This window comes from Drosophila takahashii, chromosome 3L (assembly GCF_030179915.1).
Source record: "Drosophila takahashii strain IR98-3 E-12201 chromosome 3L, DtakHiC1v2, whole genome shotgun sequence".
Taxonomy (NCBI): Eukaryota; Metazoa; Arthropoda; class Insecta; order Diptera; family Drosophilidae; genus Drosophila; species Drosophila takahashii.
The window spans coordinates 10376224-10400319 of NC_091680.1; the positions used below are offsets into that span (position 1 = coordinate 10376224).

At 45.1% G+C, this 24096-nt stretch overlaps 5 protein-coding genes and 1 long non-coding RNA gene across 19 annotated transcripts; 3 read left to right on the forward strand and 3 right to left on the reverse strand.

The window, feature by feature from the left end:
- Nucleotides 1-37: 37 nt before the first annotated feature.
- Nucleotides 38-9483, reverse strand: Taf4 (TBP-associated factor 4). 9 transcript variants are annotated; one of them, XM_070214308.1, is made up of 11 exons: nt 9324-9483; nt 8582-8828; nt 7972-8495; nt 6396-6557; nt 5563-6180; nt 3905-4474; nt 3616-3843; nt 2037-2930; nt 1809-1982; nt 1615-1740; nt 38-1525 (listed from the first exon to the last, which is right to left on the reverse strand). In XM_070214308.1, the coding sequence occupies exons 3-11, from the start codon at nt 8338-8340 to the stop codon at nt 1367-1369; spliced, it is 3300 nt and encodes a 1099-aa protein (XP_070070409.1). In that variant the 5' UTR covers nt 8341-8495; nt 8582-8828; nt 9324-9483; the 3' UTR covers nt 38-1366. The 9 variants fall into 9 exon arrangements, with proteins under 9 accessions (XP_070070409.1, XP_070070410.1, XP_017015762.2 ...); XM_070214309.1 differs by having other exon boundaries at nt 8582-8817; nt 9324-9482; XM_017160273.3 differs by lacking the exon at nt 8582-8828.
- Nucleotides 3410-4606, forward strand: LOC138912836 (uncharacterized). 2 transcript variants are annotated; one of them, XR_011418404.1, is made up of 3 exons: nt 3463-3504; nt 3583-3848; nt 3907-4606. It is a non-coding gene; the product is annotated as an uncharacterized lncRNA (long non-coding RNA). The 2 variants fall into 2 exon arrangements; XR_011418403.1 differs by lacking the exon at nt 3583-3848 and having other exon boundaries at nt 3410-3504.
- A 621-nt stretch (nt 9484-10104) lies between the features above and the next one.
- Nucleotides 10105-16956, forward strand: Zn72D (Zinc-finger protein 72D). 5 transcript variants are annotated; one of them, XR_001770536.3, is made up of 6 exons: nt 10105-10263; nt 10493-10582; nt 10640-12104; nt 13082-13582; nt 14128-14326; nt 15324-15464. XR_001770536.3 is itself a non-coding variant. In XM_017160296.3 (6 exons), the coding sequence occupies exons 3-6, from the start codon at nt 10649-10651 to the stop codon at nt 16588-16590; spliced, it is 2730 nt and encodes a 909-aa protein (XP_017015785.2). In that variant the 5' UTR covers nt 10106-10263; nt 10493-10582; nt 10640-10648; the 3' UTR covers nt 16591-16956. The 5 variants fall into 5 exon arrangements, 4 of the variants coding, with proteins under 4 accessions (XP_017015785.2, XP_017015786.2, XP_017015787.2 ...); XM_017160296.3 differs by lacking the exon at nt 14128-14326 and adding an exon at nt 16009-16956 and having other exon boundaries at nt 10106-10263; nt 15324-15514; XM_017160297.3 differs by lacking the exon at nt 14128-14326 and adding an exon at nt 16009-16956 and having other exon boundaries at nt 10106-10263; nt 10643-12104; nt 15324-15514.
- Nucleotides 16957-17034: 78 nt separating this feature from the next.
- LOC108070002 (MRN complex-interacting protein) lies at nt 17035-17778 on the reverse strand. The gene is made up of 3 exons (XM_017160299.3): nt 17667-17778; nt 17521-17608; nt 17035-17455 (listed from the first exon to the last, which is right to left on the reverse strand). The coding sequence occupies exons 1-3, from the start codon at nt 17715-17717 to the stop codon at nt 17082-17084; spliced, it is 513 nt and encodes a 170-aa protein (XP_017015788.2). The 5' UTR covers nt 17718-17778; the 3' UTR covers nt 17035-17081.
- Nucleotides 17779-17953: 175 nt separating this feature from the next.
- On the forward strand, nt 17954-20565 carry IntS9 (integrator complex subunit 9). Its single transcript, XM_017160306.3, has 3 exons — nt 17954-18024; nt 18090-19247; nt 19730-20565. Exons 1-3 carry the CDS (start codon nt 18016-18018, stop codon nt 20528-20530), a joined length of 1968 nt encoding a protein of 655 aa, XP_017015795.2. The 5' UTR covers nt 17954-18015; the 3' UTR covers nt 20531-20565.
- IleRS-m (Isoleucyl-tRNA synthetase, mitochondrial) lies at nt 20540-23719 on the reverse strand. Its single transcript, XM_017160303.3, has 6 exons — nt 23524-23719; nt 23184-23460; nt 22923-23127; nt 21672-22868; nt 21286-21622; nt 20540-21220 (listed from the first exon to the last, which is right to left on the reverse strand). The coding sequence occupies exons 1-6, from the start codon at nt 23686-23688 to the stop codon at nt 20576-20578; spliced, it is 2826 nt and encodes a 941-aa protein (XP_017015792.2). The 5' UTR covers nt 23689-23719; the 3' UTR covers nt 20540-20575.
- Nucleotides 23720-24096: the final 377 nt, after the last annotated feature.

Sequence of the window (24096 nt, forward strand, 5' to 3'; positions counted from 1 at the left end):
GGATAAATTCTGCCCACTAACAATTTCCCGTGCTCAGTTGAAGTTTTCTGAATTTTTTCTTTTATTTTTTTTTTGCTTAATGGTAAAACATAATAATAATAATATATATATATATATTCAGTTATATGCCTACCAAACTATGCGCTGTGTTTACGGTTGCGTTTGCCTGTTTTTTGTTTTTCATATTAATTTAATGTACACACAAAGAATTTGTTTTGAATTGTTCCTTTTTGCTTAGTTTTTCTGAATTACATCAATTGTCAATTTATTTGTTATATTTTTGTTTTTTTTTTGGGATTGTATTTTACAAGATTTATGTGGCTAATTGTATAAAATTTGTCTATTTTGTGTGTAGGCCGGGTCGGATTGGGGGCTTGCGGGATTTGGGGAGCCTAGTGAACCGCGTTCTTTAATGGATGAACGAGCGCCACTAAAACATATTTTACTTCGGTGTACTAAGATGTCTGCGTTCCCTCCGTTCCTAGCCATCGAGAATTCGTTAATTACGTTTGCGTTTACCTAGTTATCTATTAGAAAAATCGTATCCTAGCATGTATTTACAATTTGTTGTGTTGTGGTCTTGCCTAACGATTGGTTTCCGTTTATACATTATAGGTAATTAAAAATTACATCGTTTTGTTTAAACAACTATAACTAATTCAATGTATGTTTAAATGGATATTTTTTCGCTTCTGTTTTTGATGAGTTTTATTTTGCTTTAGCTGTTGCTGAACTTGTTTCGATCTCTGGGTTTTAAAAACCATCTATCTGTAATTCGGTTTCGATTTCTCATATTATGGCGCGCGCGCTCTCTTTTCACTTAACATCTAGAAATTATGCTTGGTTTTCGTTTAACAAACTAAGCTAAATAATTAAATATTAATATTTATGTTTATATCGTTTAGATAAGGCCGTCAATGCAGTTGATGCAAACATTATGATACAAATTACAATCAAACGCCCGCTGACTGCGCGTTCTCATTACTTTAATATTCCTCTCTATTATTTTATTCTTTTCGTTTTCGTTACTTTACTCTGGTTTTCTTTTTTGGATTGGTTTGGTTTAAGTTTTACAGACAATTTATTGGGAGAAATAAACGAGCTTTAAATTAGGCTTAAATCAAATACGGTTAGAATTTAGGGTTTAAGTGTGTAAACGTAAATATAGAAACTAAATAGGGCCGCCTAACTAAAAAGAAACAACAAAGGGGGTGAGGAGACGCGACGCAGTTAAATCTGAGGCTAAATAATATTGCAAATGGATGAAATCGTAAAGCTGGAAACACAACGACGACGACGACAGTCCACGGAGTAGGAGAATCAGCGGGAAGAACACGGTGCGAATGATGATGGGCAACAGCAGCGATCACTTGAGGTATGTCTTGAACAGCACGGAGCTGCGACAGAATTCGCGCTCCTGCTCCATGTAGAATAGCATGTCGCGCAGGTTGACACGCTTAATGCGCGGCCGTAACGTCGTTGGCGCAGATCCCGAACTGCTCATCACTCCGCCGCCACTGGAACCCTTTTGTTTGAGAACACAACTTAGTTAATAGCCGTTCTTATCAAATATATTTTAATTAATTTCTTTAAGAATGATTTTAGTAAACATACCACTCCCGCACTGACCGTCTCGCCGTCCAGCTTCAGCTTTTTCCGAGGTCCAATCGCCTGTAACGCCGTCAGATTGGCATCGCGCTGACGCAGCTCCTCCATCTCGGCGCGCTGCATCTCCTTGGCCTAGACAATAAGAGAAAGACGTGAGCAAATGGAGCTCCAGGGAACGGCGTTCGAGATTGCGATCCTACCCTCGCCTTCATCTTGGCCTGCTCGGGATCCTCTACGCGCGACCTCGACTTGGCTGCCCGCAGCAGCATCTCCCGCTCCAGCTCCTCGTGTCGCTTCTGCTCGGCCTTGTCCAGCTCCTCCAGGAACTTGATCTGACCGCGCACATCCTTGGCGGGCTCGTAGCGTGAATCCAACTATTGGAATGAATTATTTAATATTAATTTCTTTTAGAAAAGTTTGCCACCCACCTTGATGACATCAATGCGGTGCTCCGCTATCACAGCCAACTTCTCCACAATATTCTTCAGTCGCTCCTGGCAGGCGTGCGATATCAGAACGGCCACATCCTGCGACGGCTCGTCCAGTCCCGCCTCCGATGTAATGGCCCGTATCCGGGCTTGCAGGGCGGGCAGGTTGAGAAACACTTCATCTTTGCACGAACGAATCTGCGTGCCGATGTTTTCCGTGCAGCCGAGTATGCGCTGCGACTCCTCCGCCAGGTTAACGCCACCCATGGCGGCCACATCGTTGATATCATCGTCGCCGTACATCGAGGACATGGAGCTCTGCTGGAAAAACGAGTTGGCCGCAGCGGCCGACGCTCCGCTCGATGTATTTAGCTTGGCGTCCATTTCCATGGCGTCTCGCTTCTTTTTACCAATCGTCTTGCTGATCGCTGGCGGCGGCCGCGCCATCGTCTTGGCTCCAATCGGCGTCAGCGACGCGTTGATGCGCTCCATGTGCGGCGGCAGCAGTGACGGCGCCTTGATCTCCACCAGCTTCGCTTCGAAGTGATTGTTGTTGTGGTTCAGCGAGTTCTGCATCTGCTCGCGGGCTCGAAGAGCCTCGGGCGGCAGGTGGACCGTGGGTAGCGACGGTATCGGCAGCGATGTGGTCGAGGCGGAGTTTAGAGTGGACAAAACGGAAAGCGTGGGCGTGGGCGGCGGTCCGCCGGAGATGGCGGCCAGCGAGGGCGGGTGCAGGCTGGGCGTAATCGCTTTGATTTGCGTCTGGCCCACCTTGACGGCAGTGAGTTTGTTCGCGGTGGGCACACTGTTTGGAGGCCGGGTGGTGGCCCGGATTTGCACCGATCCCGTGCGCTGCAACTGCGCATGCTGCGGTCCACGAATTTGCACTATATTCTGTAAAGATATATAGTATTGATTAGTTAGAAAGAACAAAAAACCGTCTTAAAACTTTAATTTCAATATATGAGTGATTCTTTGTGAAACGTATCGAGATTTTCTTCATGGTCTCAAAACGATATCTAATTTTTCTGACGCTATCATACCATTTAAAAAGATTTTTAAAAAAGTTTAAAAAAATCTATTTTATTTATTTACAATTTTAAATTACTTGGGATAAAAAATAAATAAACATAACATAAACTATAATTTTGGCCAAGCTTTTAGATAAAAATAACACCCATAATGGTTCCAGTGCAAAATATAGTCCAAACTTAAAGAAAATATTTCATTCGCGGTTTTCTGCAAATCGGCATTTTTAAACTTTATAAATATATATAGAATATAGATATATTCTATACATTATTCTTGTTGGCTCCTGAAAGTTCCGTCATGGGACCTCCATTACTTTCTGCATTATTTAATAAAACAATAAAAAACAAAGCAGTCTTTCATTGTTCCACATTAAATTATATTAGACGAACAGTTTTTGATCTTCATGAATTCCGGGACAACGACCGTTCCGATTTAGGTAAGACTAATAGAAAAAATGCAGTTTGGTATAACAAAGAAATCCCTACAAATTTCAACGTGGGACAATATCTTCTAGCTACTTATTTAGTAGCACGTTAAATCCACTTACCGCCTGTCCAGGCACCTGTAACGATGGAATCTGGGTGCGAATTCCTCCCGTGTTGACGAGTCGCGGTGCCGTGGGCAACCGGATATTGGGCGGCTGCTTCGATATCGTCGTGTGGCCAATGGTGGGTCGCGGCGCGCCCAAGGCATTCGGCGTTATCATGCGCACCTGCGTCTGTCCAATAGTCGTTGTCTGGCTGGGACCGATGGGACGGATTTGCGCTTGAATTTTCTGCAGTAAATCGGAAATTATAATAACAAAATAAAATACTAAAGCCTTTCTTTCGACTTACAGGCAGCTGTTGAGAGAGTCCGGCCAGGCCGAGCACATGCTGCGGCGGTGGTTTGATGCCTTCGATTACCAGCTCCTTGGTGTACAGCGCCTGCCGGAGCAGGGGCAAACTCTTCTTGAGGAATCCAATCAGACATGGCTGCGGGCTGGCGTTGAGCAAGCGCTCCAGGCGGTCACAAAACTCCTCGGGCTCCACATTCGCATTGACCAACTCCTGGATGAGGGTGCGCACATTCTTCTCCACCGGCTTCGGTTCCCGTGTCGACAATTCGATTAAATTGGCTAGAAACTTGCGACACTTTTCTTTGGTATTGCCCTGCTGCGTCGTCGTCGCCGCCGCCGTCGTGCTGCTCACCGCCGTCGCCACTCCTCCCGCGGAGCTTACGTTGTTCACCTGCTGCTGCTGCTGGGATTGCTGGGCCGGTATCGTTTGGATCTGCGTAATCTGCGGCAAGTGCGGCGCCTGCGCATTCAATTGCGTCAGGTGCGGCGGCTGCGATGAGTTCGCATAGCCACTGCTGGCCACCGAATTGACAATAATGTTGCTGGTGGCCGTCGTGTTGGTCATAGACTAAATGGGGAGATAATCAATTAGTTATTAAATTGTTTGAATAAAAATGTAGCATATATAGTAGTGCAAAATTAAGACCAAAAAGCGTTAGAATAATTATTAAAAATATTATAATATATGTAGCAGAATAAAGATGATGATGGTTCTTTTATTCAGGATGGGAGGGTTCAAGGGTCCTGGTCTCCAAATATGTGTGCAAAGGGCGGGGCTATATGGCTGGGGCATGGATAATGAGATGATTACAGTAGAATGCCCTTAAGAGCAGAGTTATAGCTCAGAAATACTCGTCAAAAATACCTATTTGTTAAAATCAATCCATTAATGCATTTGCAAATTAAATTAAGTTTAAGATATTGATGATTTACATACGAGACAATTTATAAAAGGCTCAAAAATATCGTTTAAAATACACAATTAAGATCATGGTTATATTACTTAATAACTCTTCTAAAAACCAACCTCTTAAGAACATTTAAATTTATAGTTATCGGATAAAAAGTATGGTTATCAAATACAATTCTGTAAAATTGATTTAAAAAATTAATTACTTTTCTAAACTCTTCTAAAAACCAACCTCTTAAGAACATTTACATTTTGGTTATCAATTACAATTTGGAAAATTTGTTTCGAGTTTTAATACTCTACTGGATTTTGGTAGAGAAACTACTTTTTAAGGAGGGATTTGACAGGAATTAAACAACAGCCCAGCACACATCGTTGGTTAGCCCGATAGCCAGTCCTCTTAAATGATGTTTCGACTGGAACAGCAGCTCGTGGACAGCGCATTTAACTAAATCGAATCGAAATAAGGAGTATCGAAAATACACAGACAGTTACACAACGCAGCATGCAGTACATTTACATATATATGTATTATATATGCAATTTATATAAGAATAATATTCTGGATAAATCAAAATGAAGTGTTCGCGAACTGAAGCGTAGGCGTAGTTATATGTATATATATATATAAATAAGAAGATCAAATCCAAATGCATAACAGACAAAGGAGAACAGAGGAGAGAAGAGCAAAAAAAAAAAAAAGATTTCGAGTAGGAGAATGATATATCCTGCTGGCTTCTCTTTACGTTTTGCTTGATCTTTATGGTGGCTGCCACATTGGCGGCAGCTGCTGCAGCGGCAGCCGCAGCGGATGCCTGTTGCTGCTGTTTATGCTGCTGCTGCTGCTGGGCCTTCAAATGCTGCTGCTGTTGCTGTTGGAGCTTCTGTTGCTGCTGTTGCTGGTTAGTAGCGGGTTTGTTGTTGTTGTTGTTGTTGGTAGTGGTGGTGGTGGTGTTGGTGGTGGTGGTGGCATTGATAATACTATTATTATTGTTATTATTATTGCTGGATGGGACTGTGGATGAAGTACGGACAATCGTTTTGCGCAGTGCAATGCTAGTGCTGGCGGTAGTGCTGGTTGCTTGTTGCTGCTGTTGCGATTGCTGCTGTTGTTGCTGTTGCTGCTGATGTTGTTGTTGTTGGTATCTACTTACAGCTGCAGCCGGCACAGTTTGCAGACGAATCTGTGTGGTCGTGGGATGGTTTGTGGTGCTTGTCGTGTTGCTGTTATTGCTGGTGTTGGTTATGGTCTGTGTCACCGTCGGCGGACCCGTCGTCGTGCCCACGCGCAACAGCTGGAACCCGTTGTCCGTCTTGACCAACAACGCCGGGGTCTGACCCGTATTAAGTGTGCTTAAAGTTATCTAAAAGTAGAGAGAGAAGACTAGGTTTTCATCTGCTGGACCATGGTGAATGGTGTATAATGGATGGTGAGTGGCGTGAATCTTGTGAATGGTGCACATGCTCTCGTCTGTGAGGAGTGTGTGTGGCTAGGTTAGGGAGCTCTGTGAGTTAGTAGAGAAGAACCCACCACAACCAACCATAGTAATAGCTTCTTTATATATCCCTTTATACTCACCGATGGACTCTGCGGCCTGACGCCCGCCATGTGCGAGTTGATCACCACACGACTGAGCGGATTGGTGGGCACATTCTTCTGCTGCTGCTGCGACGGCGCCTGGTGGCGCATGCCAACCACCACGCCCGCCGGCAGCATCGAGTTGAGCAGCGGTTGACCGGCCTGGGAAATACACAACATTATCATTAGTCAATCGTAATCAATCGATGATCGCTAGCTTATCTCGTCACTCAAAGTCTATTTTGGGGGCAGGGGAAGCATTGAGAGGGGTTGCGGGATTCTAAAATGGCCTACAACATGCAGCAGTTGGCGTTTATCGCTCGTCGGAGGACCCCTGTTTTTAGCCGATTCTTGCTGTGCTGACCAAATTTGAAAAGCGTGTGATCTACTACTGTTGGTTCTATAAGAAGCGAGCATAAAAAGCAATAGTTCTACAAATACAATGGAGTGGATCTTGTATAAAATAAGCTAAAATGTGCTTGCGTTTGTTGGAACAATGGGGGATTTTGTTAGGGATTTTATAGTTTGGGGTGTATTCGATATGTAGTTTACGATTTTATAAACAGAAGATATAACATTTGTGTTTAAAATATAATTTATCACTTTAACAGCAAAGGTAAAACTAAGAGGAAAGGCAATGGAATGGTAAAATGTACAATATTAACTTTAATACAAAAATTAAATTTTAAAAAATCACAAAATGATATTCGGATGATATTTTAAGGATATTTGTAAAAAAAAGTAATGTTTCAAGCCTGGGTTTTACCTCATTTGAGTAGGGCTTTGCAATTTTTAAGAGATAGCCATAGATGATACACAAATTTAATTTTTAAAAATCGCAAAATAATATTCGGATGTATTCTACCTCATTTGAGTTAGGATTTGGAATTTTTAGAGATAGTCATAGACCATACAGAAATCTAATTTTTAAAATGATTTTTTAAGAATATTTTGAGAGTAATGTTTCAAGCCTGGATTTTACCTGATGTGAGTAAGAATCTGGGATTTTCAGAGATAGCAATAGATGATAACCAAATTTAATTTTAAAAAATTACAAAATGATATTTGGAATATATTTTTAAAAAGTAATGTTTCAAGACTGGGTTTTACCTAATTTGAGTAAGGATCTGGGATTTTCAGAAATAGCCATGATACACAAATCTAATTTTTAAAAATCACAAAATATTATTCGGATGATATTTTAAGGATATTTGTAAAAAGTAATGTTTCGAGCCTGGGTTTTACCTCATTTGAGTAGGGATTTGGAATTTTTAGATACGCAAATTACATTTTCAAAAATCACAAAATGATATTCGGATGATATTCAAAGGATATTTGTAAAAAGTAATGTTTCGAGCCTGGGTTTTACCTCTTTTGAGTTGGGATTTGGGATTTTCAGAGATAGCCATAGATGAAAGCGTAATAAAAGTATAAAATACAAAGAGTGTGCGGCCACTACAATCCGATTCGAGCGAGGAGTTGGGAAAGTTTCGGATAAGGATCAGAATTGGACGAGTGATACGCCCGACTTGCGATCGCCTGGCGCCCGAAGCGGGTTTAGCTTTGATGTGGATACCTGATTGATGGTCTTGGTCATGGTTACGATTCCTGCTGGTGCACTTGAGACTAGACCCGCCGGCAGGGTGACAGCATGGTGGTTGGATTTAATAACTAGGGTTTGTGTTTGGGTGGCACCTACGGATTGCGTCTGCTGCTGCTGCGCCTGCTGCTGTTGCTGCTGCTGCTGCTGGACATGATGGACCTGCTGGAGTCCCTGATGCTGACCACCGATGCCCGCCTGTATGGTCTTGATGGTGGTGGTGTTCGGCAGCTGGGCCGTGGATATGACGGCGCCGGGATTGCCGGCTATGTTGATGGTGCCATTGGGCAGCGGCTGGCTGGTGAAGGTGATGCGGTTGCCGGCAGCTGTCTGGCTGGTGTTCATCGTGCTGTGTGTGTGGGGTGTTTTGTGTTTATGTCTCTATTCCTCGGACTTCTCCGTTTGGACGTGTGGGCGCGGGATCCTGTTGCGATCAACTAGTGGCGCACATCCTGTAATGCTGCTGCTGCTGGAGGAGGAGTTCTTGCATGCTGTGCGAACTGCAAGGCAAGGGGAGGCGCTTTTAGTATTTATACGATACGAGGAAGAGAAGTAGGTGGAAAAGCAGGTAGGCAATCGCCTTCACCTTGGCCAGAAAAGCGGGTGCTCCGCTGACTTGGTGCTGCGCTGGCCGTCGCCTTTGCCTTTGCTTTTGCCTTTCTCCTGGCGCATCCGACGTCGTCGTCGTCGCGTGTGTGTTATCTTCGCTAATTCGCTGCTTTGTGTCTCAATGCCCTGGCCTTTTCTACACTTTCCCCGATCGGCGGTTTTTCCTGCGCACACACACACACGCGCGCGCTCGCACGGACTGATTGTTGAGCACTGGAAGAATGCTTTATTTTGATTATTTTGATGTACAAAAAATTTGGCAGCGACGGTGCCAGAACGCCGCCATTTTCACGAATGCGCGTGCAAGGCAAAGCGAAAATCGAGGGAGTCGGGCGTTGCCAGATGGCGGGCGATCTGGCAAGGCTCGCCGTTTATGCGGGTGGACCCGCGCAGTTCGTGATATTCGTTAATGCGGAAGTTTAAATTGTTAACTAGAGCACTTTAAATTAAATATATTTTTGAGTTGGAAAAAATCCTATTTTATGTGTAAACTGCAACCAGATAAAACATTTAAAACATATATATATTAGCTGCCTCCAGTGGCAATATGGAGCATCGTGCCAGCCGTAGTATTAGTAATTTCTACTTTGCGGCCAGCGGGTGGTGGCATAAACCCACGTCCGTGAATGCGCGTCTGTGTGTGTGTGTTTCAGTATCAGCTTTGTACAGCCTGCAGATGTCGGGGACAATTTTTGGGGCCGAGCGGCCGATGCACTCACTTCAATTCATTTTGCGTTCAAACTCGGGGCACTGGGGCGCATTTTAAACGATTTACCGTTGCGTTTCCCCGTCGATTTAGCCGAAAACCGAGTAAATATTGTTTACGGACCGCCGAGGTCGGAGCAGTGTTGCAGTGTTGCTTTCCCCTAAAAAATCCCAAACAGTCGATATGTCGATATTTCCCCTAAAAAATGCTTTCCCCTAAAAAATCTCAAACAGTCGATATTTCCCCTAAAAAATGCTTTCCCCTAAAAAATCTCAAACAGTCGATATGTCGATATTTCCCCTAAAACTGCTCATCACCAGCGTTGCGTCAAAACGTAAGCGCTCCTAATGTTAGGTTAGCGGAGACGCAAACGCGCGGAGACACGAACCAAAAATGACGCAGCGAAATGGTTCGAGTCTAGGCTAAGCGGAGACACGAACCAAAAATGACGCAGCGAAATGGTTCGTGTCTCGGCTAAGCAGATACACGCACCAAAAATGACGCGGCGTTTCTAGTGAGACCATAAAAATAATCCCGAAAACTATCGATATTATTATCGATATTATCTGTGTGGGCCCGCTAACTCGGCGTCACTTTTAGTGAGACCATGTTCAAAACGTAACGATATTGCACACTTACGATTAATCCGAATCGATGTATCTATCTTTTTCCTATCGATGTTTCTCTGCCGGCAACCAGGTGGCAACTCTTTCGGTCGACTGTTTTAAACTGTTTTAAAATTAGAGAAATTATCAAAAATGTTTTGTTTCGATTGGGTTTCCCCAAAGGCAGTACAGTAATCCCCAGTAGAAAGTGAAAATTAGAAATGCCGGCAGCGGCAGAGTTGCCACCCTGTCCCCCTTTTTTACCGGTACTAACGACGTCACGCGCCCATCTCTAGACTTAAGAAGGCATTATACACGAGAAGGAAATTTTCATTTCGCCGAATACAGGTAATTAAATTTGCAATAACTGTGCCCCCCGAAACATGTGCAACTTGTGCCGCAACCGCCGCTAGAAAGGGTTACTCCACGTGTGCGGGCTTGCATGTGGTCGAGACACGCGAAAAGTGCGTCCCAAGTTGCAGGGTAAAAATCGATAGAGAAAAGCGATGAAGGGGAGGGGGGAGCGCTGCTCTCCTTTTTCCAACATGACGTGACTAAGACCACTTTGCATTTACAGCTATAAACAGGCTATTACGCGAAAAGCACATATAAATTCCCGAATCGAAGTCGCATAAATATCAAGGCAGTCGGATAGAGGATAGCTAATGTGAGTAGTAAAATGGGTAAAATGCCGAAATGGTAAATTCGATTTCCCTAATTGCAGCAGACGAAAATGGCCAACAACAACTACGCCGGGTTCAGCTACGGCGGCACCCAGTACAATACGGGCCAGGTTTCGTACCCGGCGGTAACCAATGCCACCTACGCGAATGCGGCCGCCTATCAGAACGCCGCCGTGGCCGCCGGTGGCTACCAGGGGGGTGGTGGCGGCGGCGGTGGAGCGGGCGCAGGCGCCTCCTCGGGATCCGGTGGCTACGGCGGCGGCGGCTATGGCGACTACCGCAGTGCCATGCAATCGTACGACGCCACCAAGACATTCTATCAGCAATCGTCGGCCAGCTACAACGCCTCCGGTTCGACAGCCGCCTCCTCGGTCAGCAAGACGCACTATTCGGCGCCTCCCGTGAAGAATCAAATCAAGGGCAAGATGGACAAGTCATCCAATGGCGGTGGTGGTCCCAAGCCACCCAACTCGGCACCCCCGCAGCCGAGCAACCAGTACAGCGGCTACGATACCGCTCTCTACAATGCGGCCAGCATGTATGTGGCCCAGCAGCATCAAGGCAATCCCAACCAGAAGCCAAATGGCGGTGCCAACAACTGGTATCAGCGCAAGATGGGACCCACTATACCAGGTGCTCCTGGCGCCTTGAGAGGCATGCGACCGAAGGCACCGCCGCGTCCACAGCAGCTGCACTACTGCGAGGTCTGCAAGATCTCGTGCGCCGGACCGCAGACCTACCGGGAGCATCTGGAGGGACAGAAGCACAAGAAGCGCGAGGCCTCGCTCAAGATGTCCGCCAGCGCCACCAGTACCACGCAGAATCGCGGCAATAACTATCATTGCGAGCTGTGCGATGTTACCTGCACTGGGACGGATGCATATGCCGCCCATGTGCGCGGAGCCAAGCACCAGAAGGTGGTGAAGCTGCACCAGAAGCTGGGTAAACCGATTCCGTCGGAGGAACCGAAGAAGATGGGCAAGATTAACTTTGTGCCCGCCGCTGCTGGCGGATCGGGAGGAGGAGCAGCAGGAGCGGCAGGAGCTGCTGGCGCCGCCGGCAAGACTGAGGCGGGCGGCTCGAACGAAAGCGATGCAGCCGGAGACCTGGATGATAACCTAGACGATTCGCTGGGCGAGAATACGGACAACATTAAGCCCGTGGGCGGCGAGTATATCGAGGAGGTCAAGGACGAGGAGGGCAAGATACTGAGCTTCAACTGCAAGCTCTGCGACTGCAAGTTCAACGACCCCAATGCCAAAGAGATGCACATGAAGGGCCGCCGCCATCGACTGCAGTACAAGCGCAAGGTGCAGCCCGATCTGGTGGTGGACTTCAAGCCCACTCCGCGCCAGCGTCGCCTGGCCGAGGCCCGTGCTAATAGGGCCATGATGTCCTCGCATCGCGGCGGCGACGATCATGACGGCAGCTACTGGGAGGAGCAGCGCAACCGGCAGTACAACGAGGAGTATGACTACAACAACTGGATGTCCCGCAGTTTCGGCGGTGAGTTCACTTTTCTTTGGGGTGGGTCAGTGCTCTAGTTTGAAACCACCCCTGTGGATGAAATCCAGGGCATCATTTGCAATGGAAATGATAAATATTTAATAGATTTATACCTTCAAGAAGATGGTTTAATTACGTAATTTTATCTTGGGGCTTCATCCATTTAGTTAAAGTTAAAAAAACAGTCTTCAAAAAAAAACAACGTCAAAAAATTTTGTTTCATATGAAGTTTTTGTTTTGGACGACTTTTTGTTGGGTTGAGTACTAGCCCTAAGTCTTGAACAATTGCTTTTAATGTGATTTTGATATTGTAAAATGAAATACATGCGGATGAAATACATGGCATCATTTGCCATCGAAATCGTAAATATGTAATAGCTTTATACCCCCCAAGAAGATTTAATTACGTAATTTTATGTTGGGACTATCAATTTAGGTAAAGTAAAAAAAAAGTCTTAAATTTTGCATACATTTTTAGTTAGTACATATAACATGCAATTCAAAAGATTTATTATGTTATATTTCATATAGTTTTAAACTTGGGATTTTAAAGCCATTTATGTATTAAATGATATTTTTACATTTTTTAAAAATCTTAGTGATTAGTGATTAAATCGACCTATTTCTAAATGCGAGTATTTACAAATCTTGTATAATTGATTTTAATGTGATTTTGATGTTGTTTATTTATTTATTTTTTAATAAGGCTAACTTAAAGTTAAGTATAATCGTAATTATAATCACTTTGTCCAAGTTTTATTAATCTGTTTGTTTAACTTATGGTGCTAGATAATTATCACCTTTTTTTTGTATATAAAGAAAACAAACCCTTAAGCTTTCAACCTTTTTTATGCTTTAAAATTATAGACATAGATATGTTTTTCAAGTTATAATTAATTCCGTAAACTTTATTACTATTTGGAAAATAAATTGAGATCATGGCTGATTAATAAATATTTTTGAAATTATCTTTGCAGGTGCCCAGCGCTTTGGTCGCATGGGCAATGGACCGCCGCCGCACTTTGGCATGATGCCCGGCGGAAATGTGCGTCGCCCGGAGAGCACCGACGATCGCCATGCCATCGCGCGTCACGCTGAGATTTATCCGAAGGAGGAGGAGCTGCAGACCATCCAGCGCATCGTTTCGCACACTGAACGGGCCTTGAAACTGGTCTCTGATGCCCTGGCTGAGCAGCCCAGCGATGCCGGAGCGGCCAACAAGAAGGATAAGACCGACAAGCCGTCGGAGAAGGATGGACGCGACAACCAGATCTTCTCGTTCCACAAGGACGCCGACAACGGTGGCAATGTGGTGCGCATTCTGAAGGGAGTGATGCGAGTGGGTTACCTGGCCAAGGGCCTACTCCTCCACGGCGACAATGCCGTCGAGCTGGTCGTCCTCTGTGCGGAGAAGCCAACGGCGGGTCTCCTGCAGCGTGTGGCCAATGTGCTGCCCGACAAACTCAAGGAGGTGGCAGGTAAGTTAGAAGAGACGTAGCCTTTGCAAAGCACTATTCTTGAATCACATTTCGGTTGTCCCATTGAGAGGAACACAAAACAGATGAAAACTTTTTCCAGAGAAATGGCTTGAGTGATCAAAGCGGCTATAAGGTCGAGAAAATCACTGAATCATAATCAAAAAAACGAAATATAACACGTTCTTAGCTTGGCCAATTTCATGCTGACCCAGAGCGGGTGAATTTGGCCAAATAAAATGAAATGAAAAGAAAAAAAAAACGATTTTCGGAGCGCTAAAGATGCTAGATGAACGCAACTCACATTCGCTATTCATTACGTTCACCTTCGACGGGCAATTTGTGTGGAAAAAGTCAGCAAAAAACTAAATCAAATCAAAACAAATTAAATTAACTAAAATTATTGTACATAGAAACTAGGACAACTTGAGTTGAGCCCTGTTGTTGCGGTGGATATATGATTGCCACGCCCAACCGCCAAACCGCGCCCAACGCCCCCAGCCAACATAGCAACTAATTGCGAATAAAAACGTATTTGCCGTTTTCAGCTTCTCTCTCTGCAGGATAAGTTTCGAGCCTCGAGCCTTGAAGCTCTGTGAGTCTAGAGAGTCTAGTGACTAGAGACTAGCGTGTGTCGTTCAGTTAGCCGTCTGTAGCCGTAGCTCTCAGCCCTCCCAGGTTGCTCCTCCTGCTGCTACTCCACTCCACTCCGATCAGATCACCACCAATCAGCAACGGATCGTCACGGTAACAAGCGCGGACTCGGTGCCACAAGTTCAGCCCAGCAGTGGTGTCCTTGATGAACAAACCAAATCAAAATCAAAACAAAAACTCTTAACCAACTGAAATTCGAATTTCGAACCAAAGGAATATATTTATACAAAGTTTACTGCGCTTCGCTCCCCGTTTCCGGATGAAACTTTGTGTAAATAAAGTCCTTTGATGGCATGGCCTGGCCTTTGAAGTTGACCAAGACAACAAGACGCCAAGAAGCAATGCGATTGATCCACACACGAGACGCGATTGCCAGTGCTTGAGCCCAAAATTGCAGCGCTAATCCTCGAGGCGCTTCGTCTTTCACTCGAAACCCAAGCAAATATATCTATACAATATAATAACTCGTATACATATATATGTCCAAGCGGCCGAATTGTGTGTATCAAGCTTGATTGTCCAATATTGAAAATATATATAGAATATATTACATGGAGAACAAACTAAACTAACCAACAATCCAAACAATATAATTCCGTTAATTCAAGTCGAAATTCAGTAGAATACAGAAAAGAGTGCGCGCTCTAAGTGGAATTGCAACGGGTGGATGACGCCGAGTCCGAATCCGAATTCTCGAGCTTGCAATTCCGTTTACGAGACCCCGAAAAAGCGGAGATACCGATACCAATACCGAAAACCGATACCGATCCCAGCACGCAAGTCGAACGAATCCCCTGTTTGCTGGGAAGGGAACCGAGCGAATACGAGGATCGTGGGAAGAAACAAACATTATTTGTGCCTTTCATATATATACAATACCGTGCATCAAGTCCCCATTTCAACAATACTATTCTATTGTTGCTAATCACTATTTTTCGTGCATTTTGCGGGCCCACACTGGAATTTTGCTTCACCCACAATGTTTGTCTCTTTTTCCAAGTCGAATCTAGTATTTCGATGTTATTTATGATATATTTTTGAGAAGCCTTTAGTGACATTTGGTTTTTCTCCTTTGCTCTCTTGTTTTCAGGCGACATTCAGGTCAATTATCGCGTGGAGGTCAACGCCGAGGAGGCGGCTTTGATCGTGCTGGATGAGGCTGTTTCGGTCAAGATAACCCTCACTTCGCCCCTGCTGCGCGACACCAATCCAGGAGACCCGTCGACCAGCGAGGATGGCGAGGGCGATGCTGAATACTTGGCCCGTGAGCCGTGTCTGCGTGTAAGTATCCCCTTGAATTTAATTGAAAAAGACATCCATCATCATCTCATTCCTTGAAAAATCCCAAATTAAGTTCAAAATCTTAATTCAAATATTAAATAATAATGTATCTAATTCGTGAGTTAACTTGAATCACTTGTTTCACTTGATTTCTCGTAAGGAAAAACAAGTGATACAAGCACAGAATAAAAGTGAGTGGGAGTGATAAAATTACTAAGCAAATTATTTACGTTTCGAAATTATTTTATATCTATTTATTTTATATTAAATCACTTGTTTTTCTTTATGAAAAAATCAAATGAAAAAAAGTGCTCCAAGTTAACTGATTTTAAAAATTGACTTTCAAGTATACTCATGCAGGACTCTACTGAAGGCCTTAGCTGCTAGAGCTCTTAATCTTAGTTAGCTTATAGTTATAACTTTAAGTTTGCTTTATATAAATAAATAAATAAAATAAATAGACATCCAACTAATTAAATTTATTTTCTATACAGGCCCTGGCTGACTTGCGGCATGCCAAGTGGTTCCAGGCTCGCGCCACTGGCCTCCAGTCGTGCGTCATGGTCATTCGCATCCTTAGGGACTTGTGCCAGCGCGTGGCCTCCTGGCAGGCGCTGCCCCAGTGGTCGTTGGAGCTGCTCGTCGAAAAGGTGATCTCCTCGGCCGGCTTTCCCATCTCACCCGGCGACTGCATGCGCCGCATTATGGAGGCTCTGTCCTCGGGCTTTTTGATCAATGGTCCCGGCCTGCTGGATCCCTGCGAGAAGGATCCCACAGACGCCCTGCTCGACTTGACCAAACAGGAGCGGGAGGATCTCACCGTGTCGGCCCAGCTGTTCCTGCGCTACATTGCCTTCCGGCAGATCTACAAGGTGCTCGGCATGGAGCCGCTGCCGGCCATGAAGTTTCCCATGCGTCCGTGGCGCATCAACCGCAAGCGTCGCAGGTCGTCGGGCAAGGCTGGTGGGCCGCCCGGCGGGGAGACCGGAGAGTCCAATGACATCGACGAGACCGGCTCCGATGAGAAGGTGGCCAAGAAGGAGGGCGCCGGCGGCTCGGGCTCTGGAAGCGCCTAAAATAGTTTATATACACGTAGTCGGCTACTAATATTACAATTTCTCTCAAGATAAAAACACTTAACACTTAACTATAACCAACTATTATCTCTCCACGAGTATTCAAACCAACCTCTGGGGCACAAGGAGCTGCGCATGTCCAACATGTTGCCCGGTTGGCAATTAGAGAAACCCCCCTATAAACACAAAAACCTTTAACTAACAATATTTAGCGGATCATACAACTTGTATTTTTCTAGCATTAGTGCAACGGAAGGCAATGTATTCAGTTTAGATGTGAACATCTCGGCCCTCACACGATTCACACACATATATATAAATACATGAACGAAACGGATTTTAATAAAACGTAATGAACAACTATAATGATTGGGATATTATTATTTATTCGCCTAGAAATCGTCATTTTTGTGAGGGTTCTTAAAGGAGGATCCTTTAATACTATTTATTATAATGTTCTCTTTATTTATTTTACAAAATCAGCAATATGTTTATAAGAAATCATTCCATTTCGAGCAACTTTTCTTGTTGACAGCTGGTAGATTTTCGGCAGGACGTTTGTTGGACCTTGGAACCTTGTTCCTGGATTTATTAAAGTTCATGGGGACTTCCTCGAATAGTTCTTGGTTTTGATTTTGTATTTCCGAAGGATCTGCTGCAGTTTTTTTAATACTTTCAATTGGTTCATCCACATAGTTGGCCCATTTGTTAGTTTGTTTCTTGGGAGGAGTATCCTGTTTTTCAAGGCTGTTTTCCTTCTGCTCCTGTTGCTGCTGGGCTGTGAGGAAAAGATCCTCCTTCAGTTTTTCCTCCCGCATTCCACGCTCTAAATTTAATTGTTGTACCTTGGCCCGGCATTCTGGTCCTGAATTTTGAATTATTTCAAATTATTTTTAATATAAAGTATAAATATAATACAAATATAAGTACCTGATCCTTTGAAGAACTCCTTGAGCAAATCCTGCTTCTGTCTGCAAATCTTACACTGCCATTTATTCACTTTCTTCACAAAGTCCACCTAAACGGAAAAGAATTTATTGAGAATTGGTATTAAATGGAGTTATCTGAGCACTCACCTGGTACATTTTGCATTGAATGCATTGCAAGACTCGGATTTGCTGGGACATTTTTAAAGCCTGGTTAAAAAACAAAACAAATTAAAGGCGCCTGGAGAGACCAGGGATGGATAATAACAATTACTGGAACTAGTAATTTAAAAGTAAAACTTTTATTAAGCTAATATACAGCTAATTTTAATATTTCTTGAAATATATTTATTTAATATTTATTATACCTTTTCCGGAACTAGTGACTCCGGTTCCGCAGCGAACCAGTCGTCAAGCAATGATTATCCATCCCTGGTCCAAAATATAAACAAAGCTGCAGCGTTTAATTTGAAGTCACTGCGATTAGTGGTTTCTAAAAATGCGTTTGGTAAGTCATTCCGGCAATTAAGACCTTCCTATCAGCGGAGGTGACTCTCCACTTTGCATCCACAGTACTGTCTCAGCGGGGACCTGGCCAAGCCATGCTACATCATCACCTTCAAAGGCCTGCGGATCATGCTGGATTGCGGCCTCACCGAGCAGACGGTGCTCAACTTCCTGCCGCTGCCCTTCGTCCAGTCGCTGAAGTGGTCCAATCTGCCCAACTTTGTGCCACCGCGGGATCACGATCCCCAGATGGACGGCGAGCTGAAGGACTGCTGCGGCCGGGTGTTCGTGGACTCCACGCCGGAGTTCAATCTGCCCATGGACAAGATGCTGGACTTTAGCGAGGTGGATGTGATACTTATCTCGAATTATCTTAATATGTTGGCCCTGCCGTACATCACGGAGAATACGGGCTTCAAGGGCAAGGTCTATGCGACTGAACCAACGTTGCAGATTGGCCGTTTTTTCCTGGAGGAGCTGGTGGATTACATCGAAGTCTCGCCAAAGGCCTGCACCGCTCGCCTCTGGAAGGAGAAGCTCCACCTGCTGCCCAGTCCGCTGAGCGAGGCCTTTCGGGCCAAGAAGTGGCGCACCATCTTCAGCCTGAAGGATGTCCAGGGCAGCCTGTCCAAGGTGACCATTATGGGCTACGACGAGAAGCTGGACATTCTGGGCGCCTTTATTGCCACCCCGGTGAGTTCGGGCTACTGCCTGGGCTCCAGCAACTGGGTGCTGAGCACGGCCCACGAGAAGATCTGCTATGTGAGTGGCTCCTCCACGCTGACCACGCATCCTAGGCCTATTAATCAATCGGCACTGAAGCACGCCGATGTGCTCATCATGACGGGATTGACGCAGGCGCCGACTGTGAATCCGGACACCAAGCTGGGCGAGCTGTGCATGAATGTGGCTCTGACCATCCGGAACAATGGCTCCGCCTTGATACCCTGCTATCCCTCTGGCGTGGTCTACGATCTCTTCGAGTGTCTCACGCAGAATCTGGAGAATGCCGGGCTGAATAATGTGCCCATGTTCTTCATTTCCCCCGTGGCCGACAGCTCGCTGGCCTACTCGAACATCCTGGCCGAATGGCTCAGCTCGGCCAAGCAGAATAAAGTTTATCTGCCGGATGATCCGTTCCCTCATGCCTTCTATCTGCGGAATAACAAGTTGAAGCACTATAACCATGTGTTTTCCGAGGGCTTCAGCAAGGATTTTCGACAGGTATTACTTCGGTTTTATAGTAGTTAGAGCCCTGCATGAGTGGATTCAATGAATTATCTAGAATTTTTTGTTTTATATGAATGAGTTAATAAGAATTTTGAGTTTTATAGAATTGCATGAATTTGAATTTTGAGTTTAATAGAATTGAATGAATGAATAGCATGAATTCCGAAATAATTCAAACGACAATTTCTTTTAAAGAAGAAAGGGCCATAAGTTTGTGATTAAATATGCCTGAATTTTATTTACTAAGCAGTTAACATTGATTTGTTAAAAATTGTCCACTTTTTGTTCTCAAAAGAAAGCACAAAAAAAATCTGACAAATTAAAAAAATTCATAAAAATTATTCTTTCATTCATTCAATTCAAAATGAATTAGATAAACATTCAATTTATTTCACATAGAACTGAATTAAACAAATCCGAAATTTCAGGACTCTATTAGTAGTAACCATTTTGTAATTCCCTTTCCTCTTTTTTAGCCCTGCGTGGTTTTCTGTGGGCATCCCAGCCTGCGTTTCGGCGACGCGGTGCACTTCATCGAAATGTGGGGCAACAATCCCAATAACTCTATAATCTTCACGGAGCCGGACTTCCCCTATTTGCAAGTACTGGCGCCTTTCCAACCGCTTGCCATGAAGGCCTTCTACTGCCCCATCGACACCTCTTTAAATTATCAGCAGGCCAATAAGCTGATCAAGGAGCTGAAGCCAAATGTGCTGGTCATCCCGGAAGCCTATACAAAACCGCATCCCTCGGCGCCGAATCTGTTCATAGAACAGCCGGACAAGAAGATAATCACCTTCAAGTGCGGCGAGATCATCCGGTTGCCTTTAAAACGCAAGCTGGATCGAATTTACATCACCTCGGAGATGGCCCAAAAGATATCGCCCAGGGAAGTGGCCGCCGGAGTGACTTTCTCAACGCTGACTGGCGTGCTGCAGGTAAAGGACAAGGTCCATTGCATCCAGCCATGTGCGGATAGCATTAAAGAAGAGACCTCCAGCTCAAGTGCCAGCGCTCCCACTAAGGAAGATGTGCTAAAGAACGTAAAATACGAGTACGGTAGCATCGATGTGGAGGCGGTGATGAAGCGGTTGACGCAGGACGGCTTCTCCAACATCAAGTTGGACCGCACTGGTGGCGCTCTGACCCTAAACCTGGTCAACGAGGATACGGTCATCAAGTTCGAGGACAACGAGACGCACATCATTTGCGGCGGCAAGCCAACCACTCGTCTCAAGCTTCGGGATACCTTAATGAAGTGCTTGCAGAGTTTTTGAAAAACATAAATGTATTCCTTAAACCTAAAAAACAACGCTTTGATCTTAGATCTTTACATTCAATACCGCAGAGCAACGTTGACAGGTCTCCTGCTCTGCATTCTCCTCTAGACTGTAACGACGACAACGTGGACACAGCGATGTCGGGAGAGTAGTTAGGCTTAACTCCAAGTCGTGATTATCGGAGGGTAGCAGAGTAACAGAACCCACTTGCAGAATCTCACATAGTTCAGAATTTCTTACAGTTTCTCCCGAAGTGCTGTGAATTTTCTGCAGCAGATCCAGCTTACTTCCCTTGATAATCACATCCAAATGCCAGGTGTTTACCTCGCCAGCCTGCTGGTTAATGAGTCGCTTTACATCGAGCGCTGCATTTACCACCGCAGTGGCTTTTGCGTCACTCCATTCAGCTTTACTTTGAACACTCTGCTCATGGAATGCTCTGCCGTTGGCATCGTAGTAGCTCCAGCTTTCCTCCACCAGAAAGGGAACAATGGGCCATAGGCTTTTGCAGAGCTGCCGGTAGCAATGAGTGAGAGTCTGGCGAATGGCGAGCAGCTCCTGATCGTCGCCGCAATAGAGGCGATCCTTGATGAGATGCACGTAGATGGCGGACACTTGATTGGCGAGGAAGTTTTGCACGCAGGCCACCACGCGATTGTACTCATAAGCTTTGTAAAGCTTCTCTACCTGAAAAGGAGTGGAAATGTTGTTTAAAAATTAAGTTAAACAAATGTATTTAACAAGTTTCCTACCTCGGCTTCAAACTCCACCAACTGGCTCCGCAAATAGCGATTAAGGTAGCTCTTTTCCGGAGTTGTTAGGAGCTCTTTGTTCGCTTGCCTCTCGCCAATCACTCCCTTTAGATACCTTAAAGTACCACGAACCTTGCTCAGATTCTCAGCCGCCTGCTGCAGCAATTTGTCGCTGACCGTGATGGACATGTGTTGGGTTCCATGGGAGGCCACCCACCAACGCAGGGTATCTGTGCCATACTTTTTGGTAATCTCCTTTGGGGAAATTACATTTCCCAGCGACTTGGACATCTTGTAGCCCTTCTCGTCCACCGTAAATCCGTGTACAAAGAGCGATCTAAAAGAGGTTTAGAAGCTTTCTTGTATATTATATGATTCCTACTCACTTATAAGGAGCCACTCCTCGTGCAGCGATGCTCATCAGCAGGGAAGATTGAAACCAGCCGGTGAACTGGTCATATCCCTCCAGATAAAGATCGGCTATCTTATCCCCTTTCAGCACTGCGGACCATGTGCTGCCAGAATCGAACCAGATGTCCAATATATCGCTTCCCTTGACGAGATCTTTGGCTGCGTAACCAAGTTCACTGAGTATAGAGGCGGGCACAAGCTCCTCCAACGACTTGGCCCACCAGAAGTCGATGGAGCCCTCTTGGCGTAATAGTTGGCAGAGGTGTTCGATGAGGGCGGTTGAGAGTACCACCTTTCCAGTCTCCCGAGAATAAAGCACAGGAATGGGAACTCCCCATGCCCGCTGACGGGAGATGCACCAATACGGTCTCTTTTGGAGCTGCGTAAGCAGAGCTTTCTTGCTGGCCTCCGCATTGGTTCGCGGGTAGATTTCCACCTGCTCCAAGGCCTCGGCAGCCGTCGACTTCAGCTTCTCCGTGTTGATGAACCACTGCTCGCTGGCGCGAATTATCACAGGCTGCTTGGTGCGCCAGTCAATGGGATAGGAATGTTCCATTGTGGTCGAGCTCACTACATCGTTTGTTATATGCTCAAGAACTAGAGGATTGCCTTGTTCCAGCACGGATTTTCCGCGTAAAAAAGGAGGAGCTTCCCTTGTGTAAATGCCCTCTTCATTCACCAAACATTTCACGGGTATTTTTCTGGACAGGCTGACCAGGAAATCCTCTGGTCCATGGGCAGGAGCTGTGTGCACCAATCCCGTGCCCTTGCTATCCTGCACGTGGCTGGCGTCGAAGAAGGGCAGCTGCGACTGCTCCTGGTCGATGGGATGTTTGTAGCTAAGCCTGCTTAATGAGTCGCTATCCACATCCTGCACTACTTCACATTTCAGCTGGGTCTTTGCCTCAAAGTCGGCCAAAAGAGCAGAGGCCATGAGATACAGCTCATCCGCGGGATGATCGGATAGCCTGACTAGAACATACTTCAAGGAGGCGTTGTAGCAGATGGCCTGATTACTAGGCAATGTCCAGGGAGTCGTAGTCCAAACGAGGGCATATATTCGCTTATCCTGCGCATCAAAGAGCTCATCTCCATTGAGGGCAAATCTCACATAAACCGAGGGACTTGTGTGATTGGGATCATATTCCAGTTCCGCTTCGGCCAAAGCTGTCCTAATCGAATATTTTTGAATTAGAATTAACTATTTTAAGGTCTCTCCCACTCACCTGGATGAAGGTGACCAGTAAACTGGCTTCAAGTCACGATAGACCAGTCCTTTCTCATATAGATTGTGGAACATTTGCAGCTGATTGGCGATGAACTCTGGCTGGAAAGTCATGTAGATGTTATCCTTCTGCCAGTTGGCCAAGATGCCCCAGTTGCTGAACTCCTCCTTCTGCGATTTAATGGCCTCCAAGGCGAACGAGCGAGCTGTTGATTATCATTATATATTATTAAGTAGCTGGAATCAAGGGGAAAACCCTCACATTTCTGCCGAATTTCCAGGGCATTTTGATTAGGAGCGCTGCTAGTGGCCTTCAGTTCGATGGGCAGGCCATGACAATCCCAGCCGGGAATGTAGTTGACCTGCTGGCCATGAGCCACCCGTTGGCGCAGGGTGATATCCTTCAGGATCTTGTTGACGGCATGGCCCATGTGGAGTTGTCCATTTGCATAAGGCGGTCCGTCGTGGAGGACAAAGGTGGGTTGACCCTTCCCCGCCAGCTGCTGTTCCTGGTACTCATAGGAAGGGGCAATCTTCTTCTGAAAGACGATATGCAGATATATAATGGGTAATTTGGTTACTTCACATATCCCAAAACTTGCCTCCAAAATCAGTCGTTCCTGTTCCTCACGTTTCGCTGAAGTCAGACGGTTGGGAAACTTGGTCTTCGGCAGGTTGATGGTGTCTGTATATTTTTTTGCATCTTTTTTAGCCGCTTTCACTGAATATAAGCGAGTTCCAAGGCGAAAATTTAAAAACCTTAGCATTTTGAAGAAGAATAAGGTAAAACGTAACACCAGCCGGCAAAGTGAAAAACATATGTTTATGTGGAACGTAAGCACTGTTCACATGTGTTTATAGGGAACGTAAGCACCGTTCACACTGCTCTCGGCGTGGATCGTAAGTTCAAAAAGGTTCGTTACATTTGACGGATTCCATAGTCACACTTTTTATCATAACTCATTTTTTACAAATGTATTAATTTAAAATTAATATTTAAAATAAATGTGAATAATATCCTTTCCTCTTCGCACATTTTGCCAAATGGAAATGGTGTTTCAAAGTGATATTCATCATTCTAAATTCTTAATTAACCCCTAAGATAATTTTTTTTTAAAAATTCGGCTGGCCAAACTCCCAATATCGAACGCAATTCTTAAAAATGTTCTTACTTT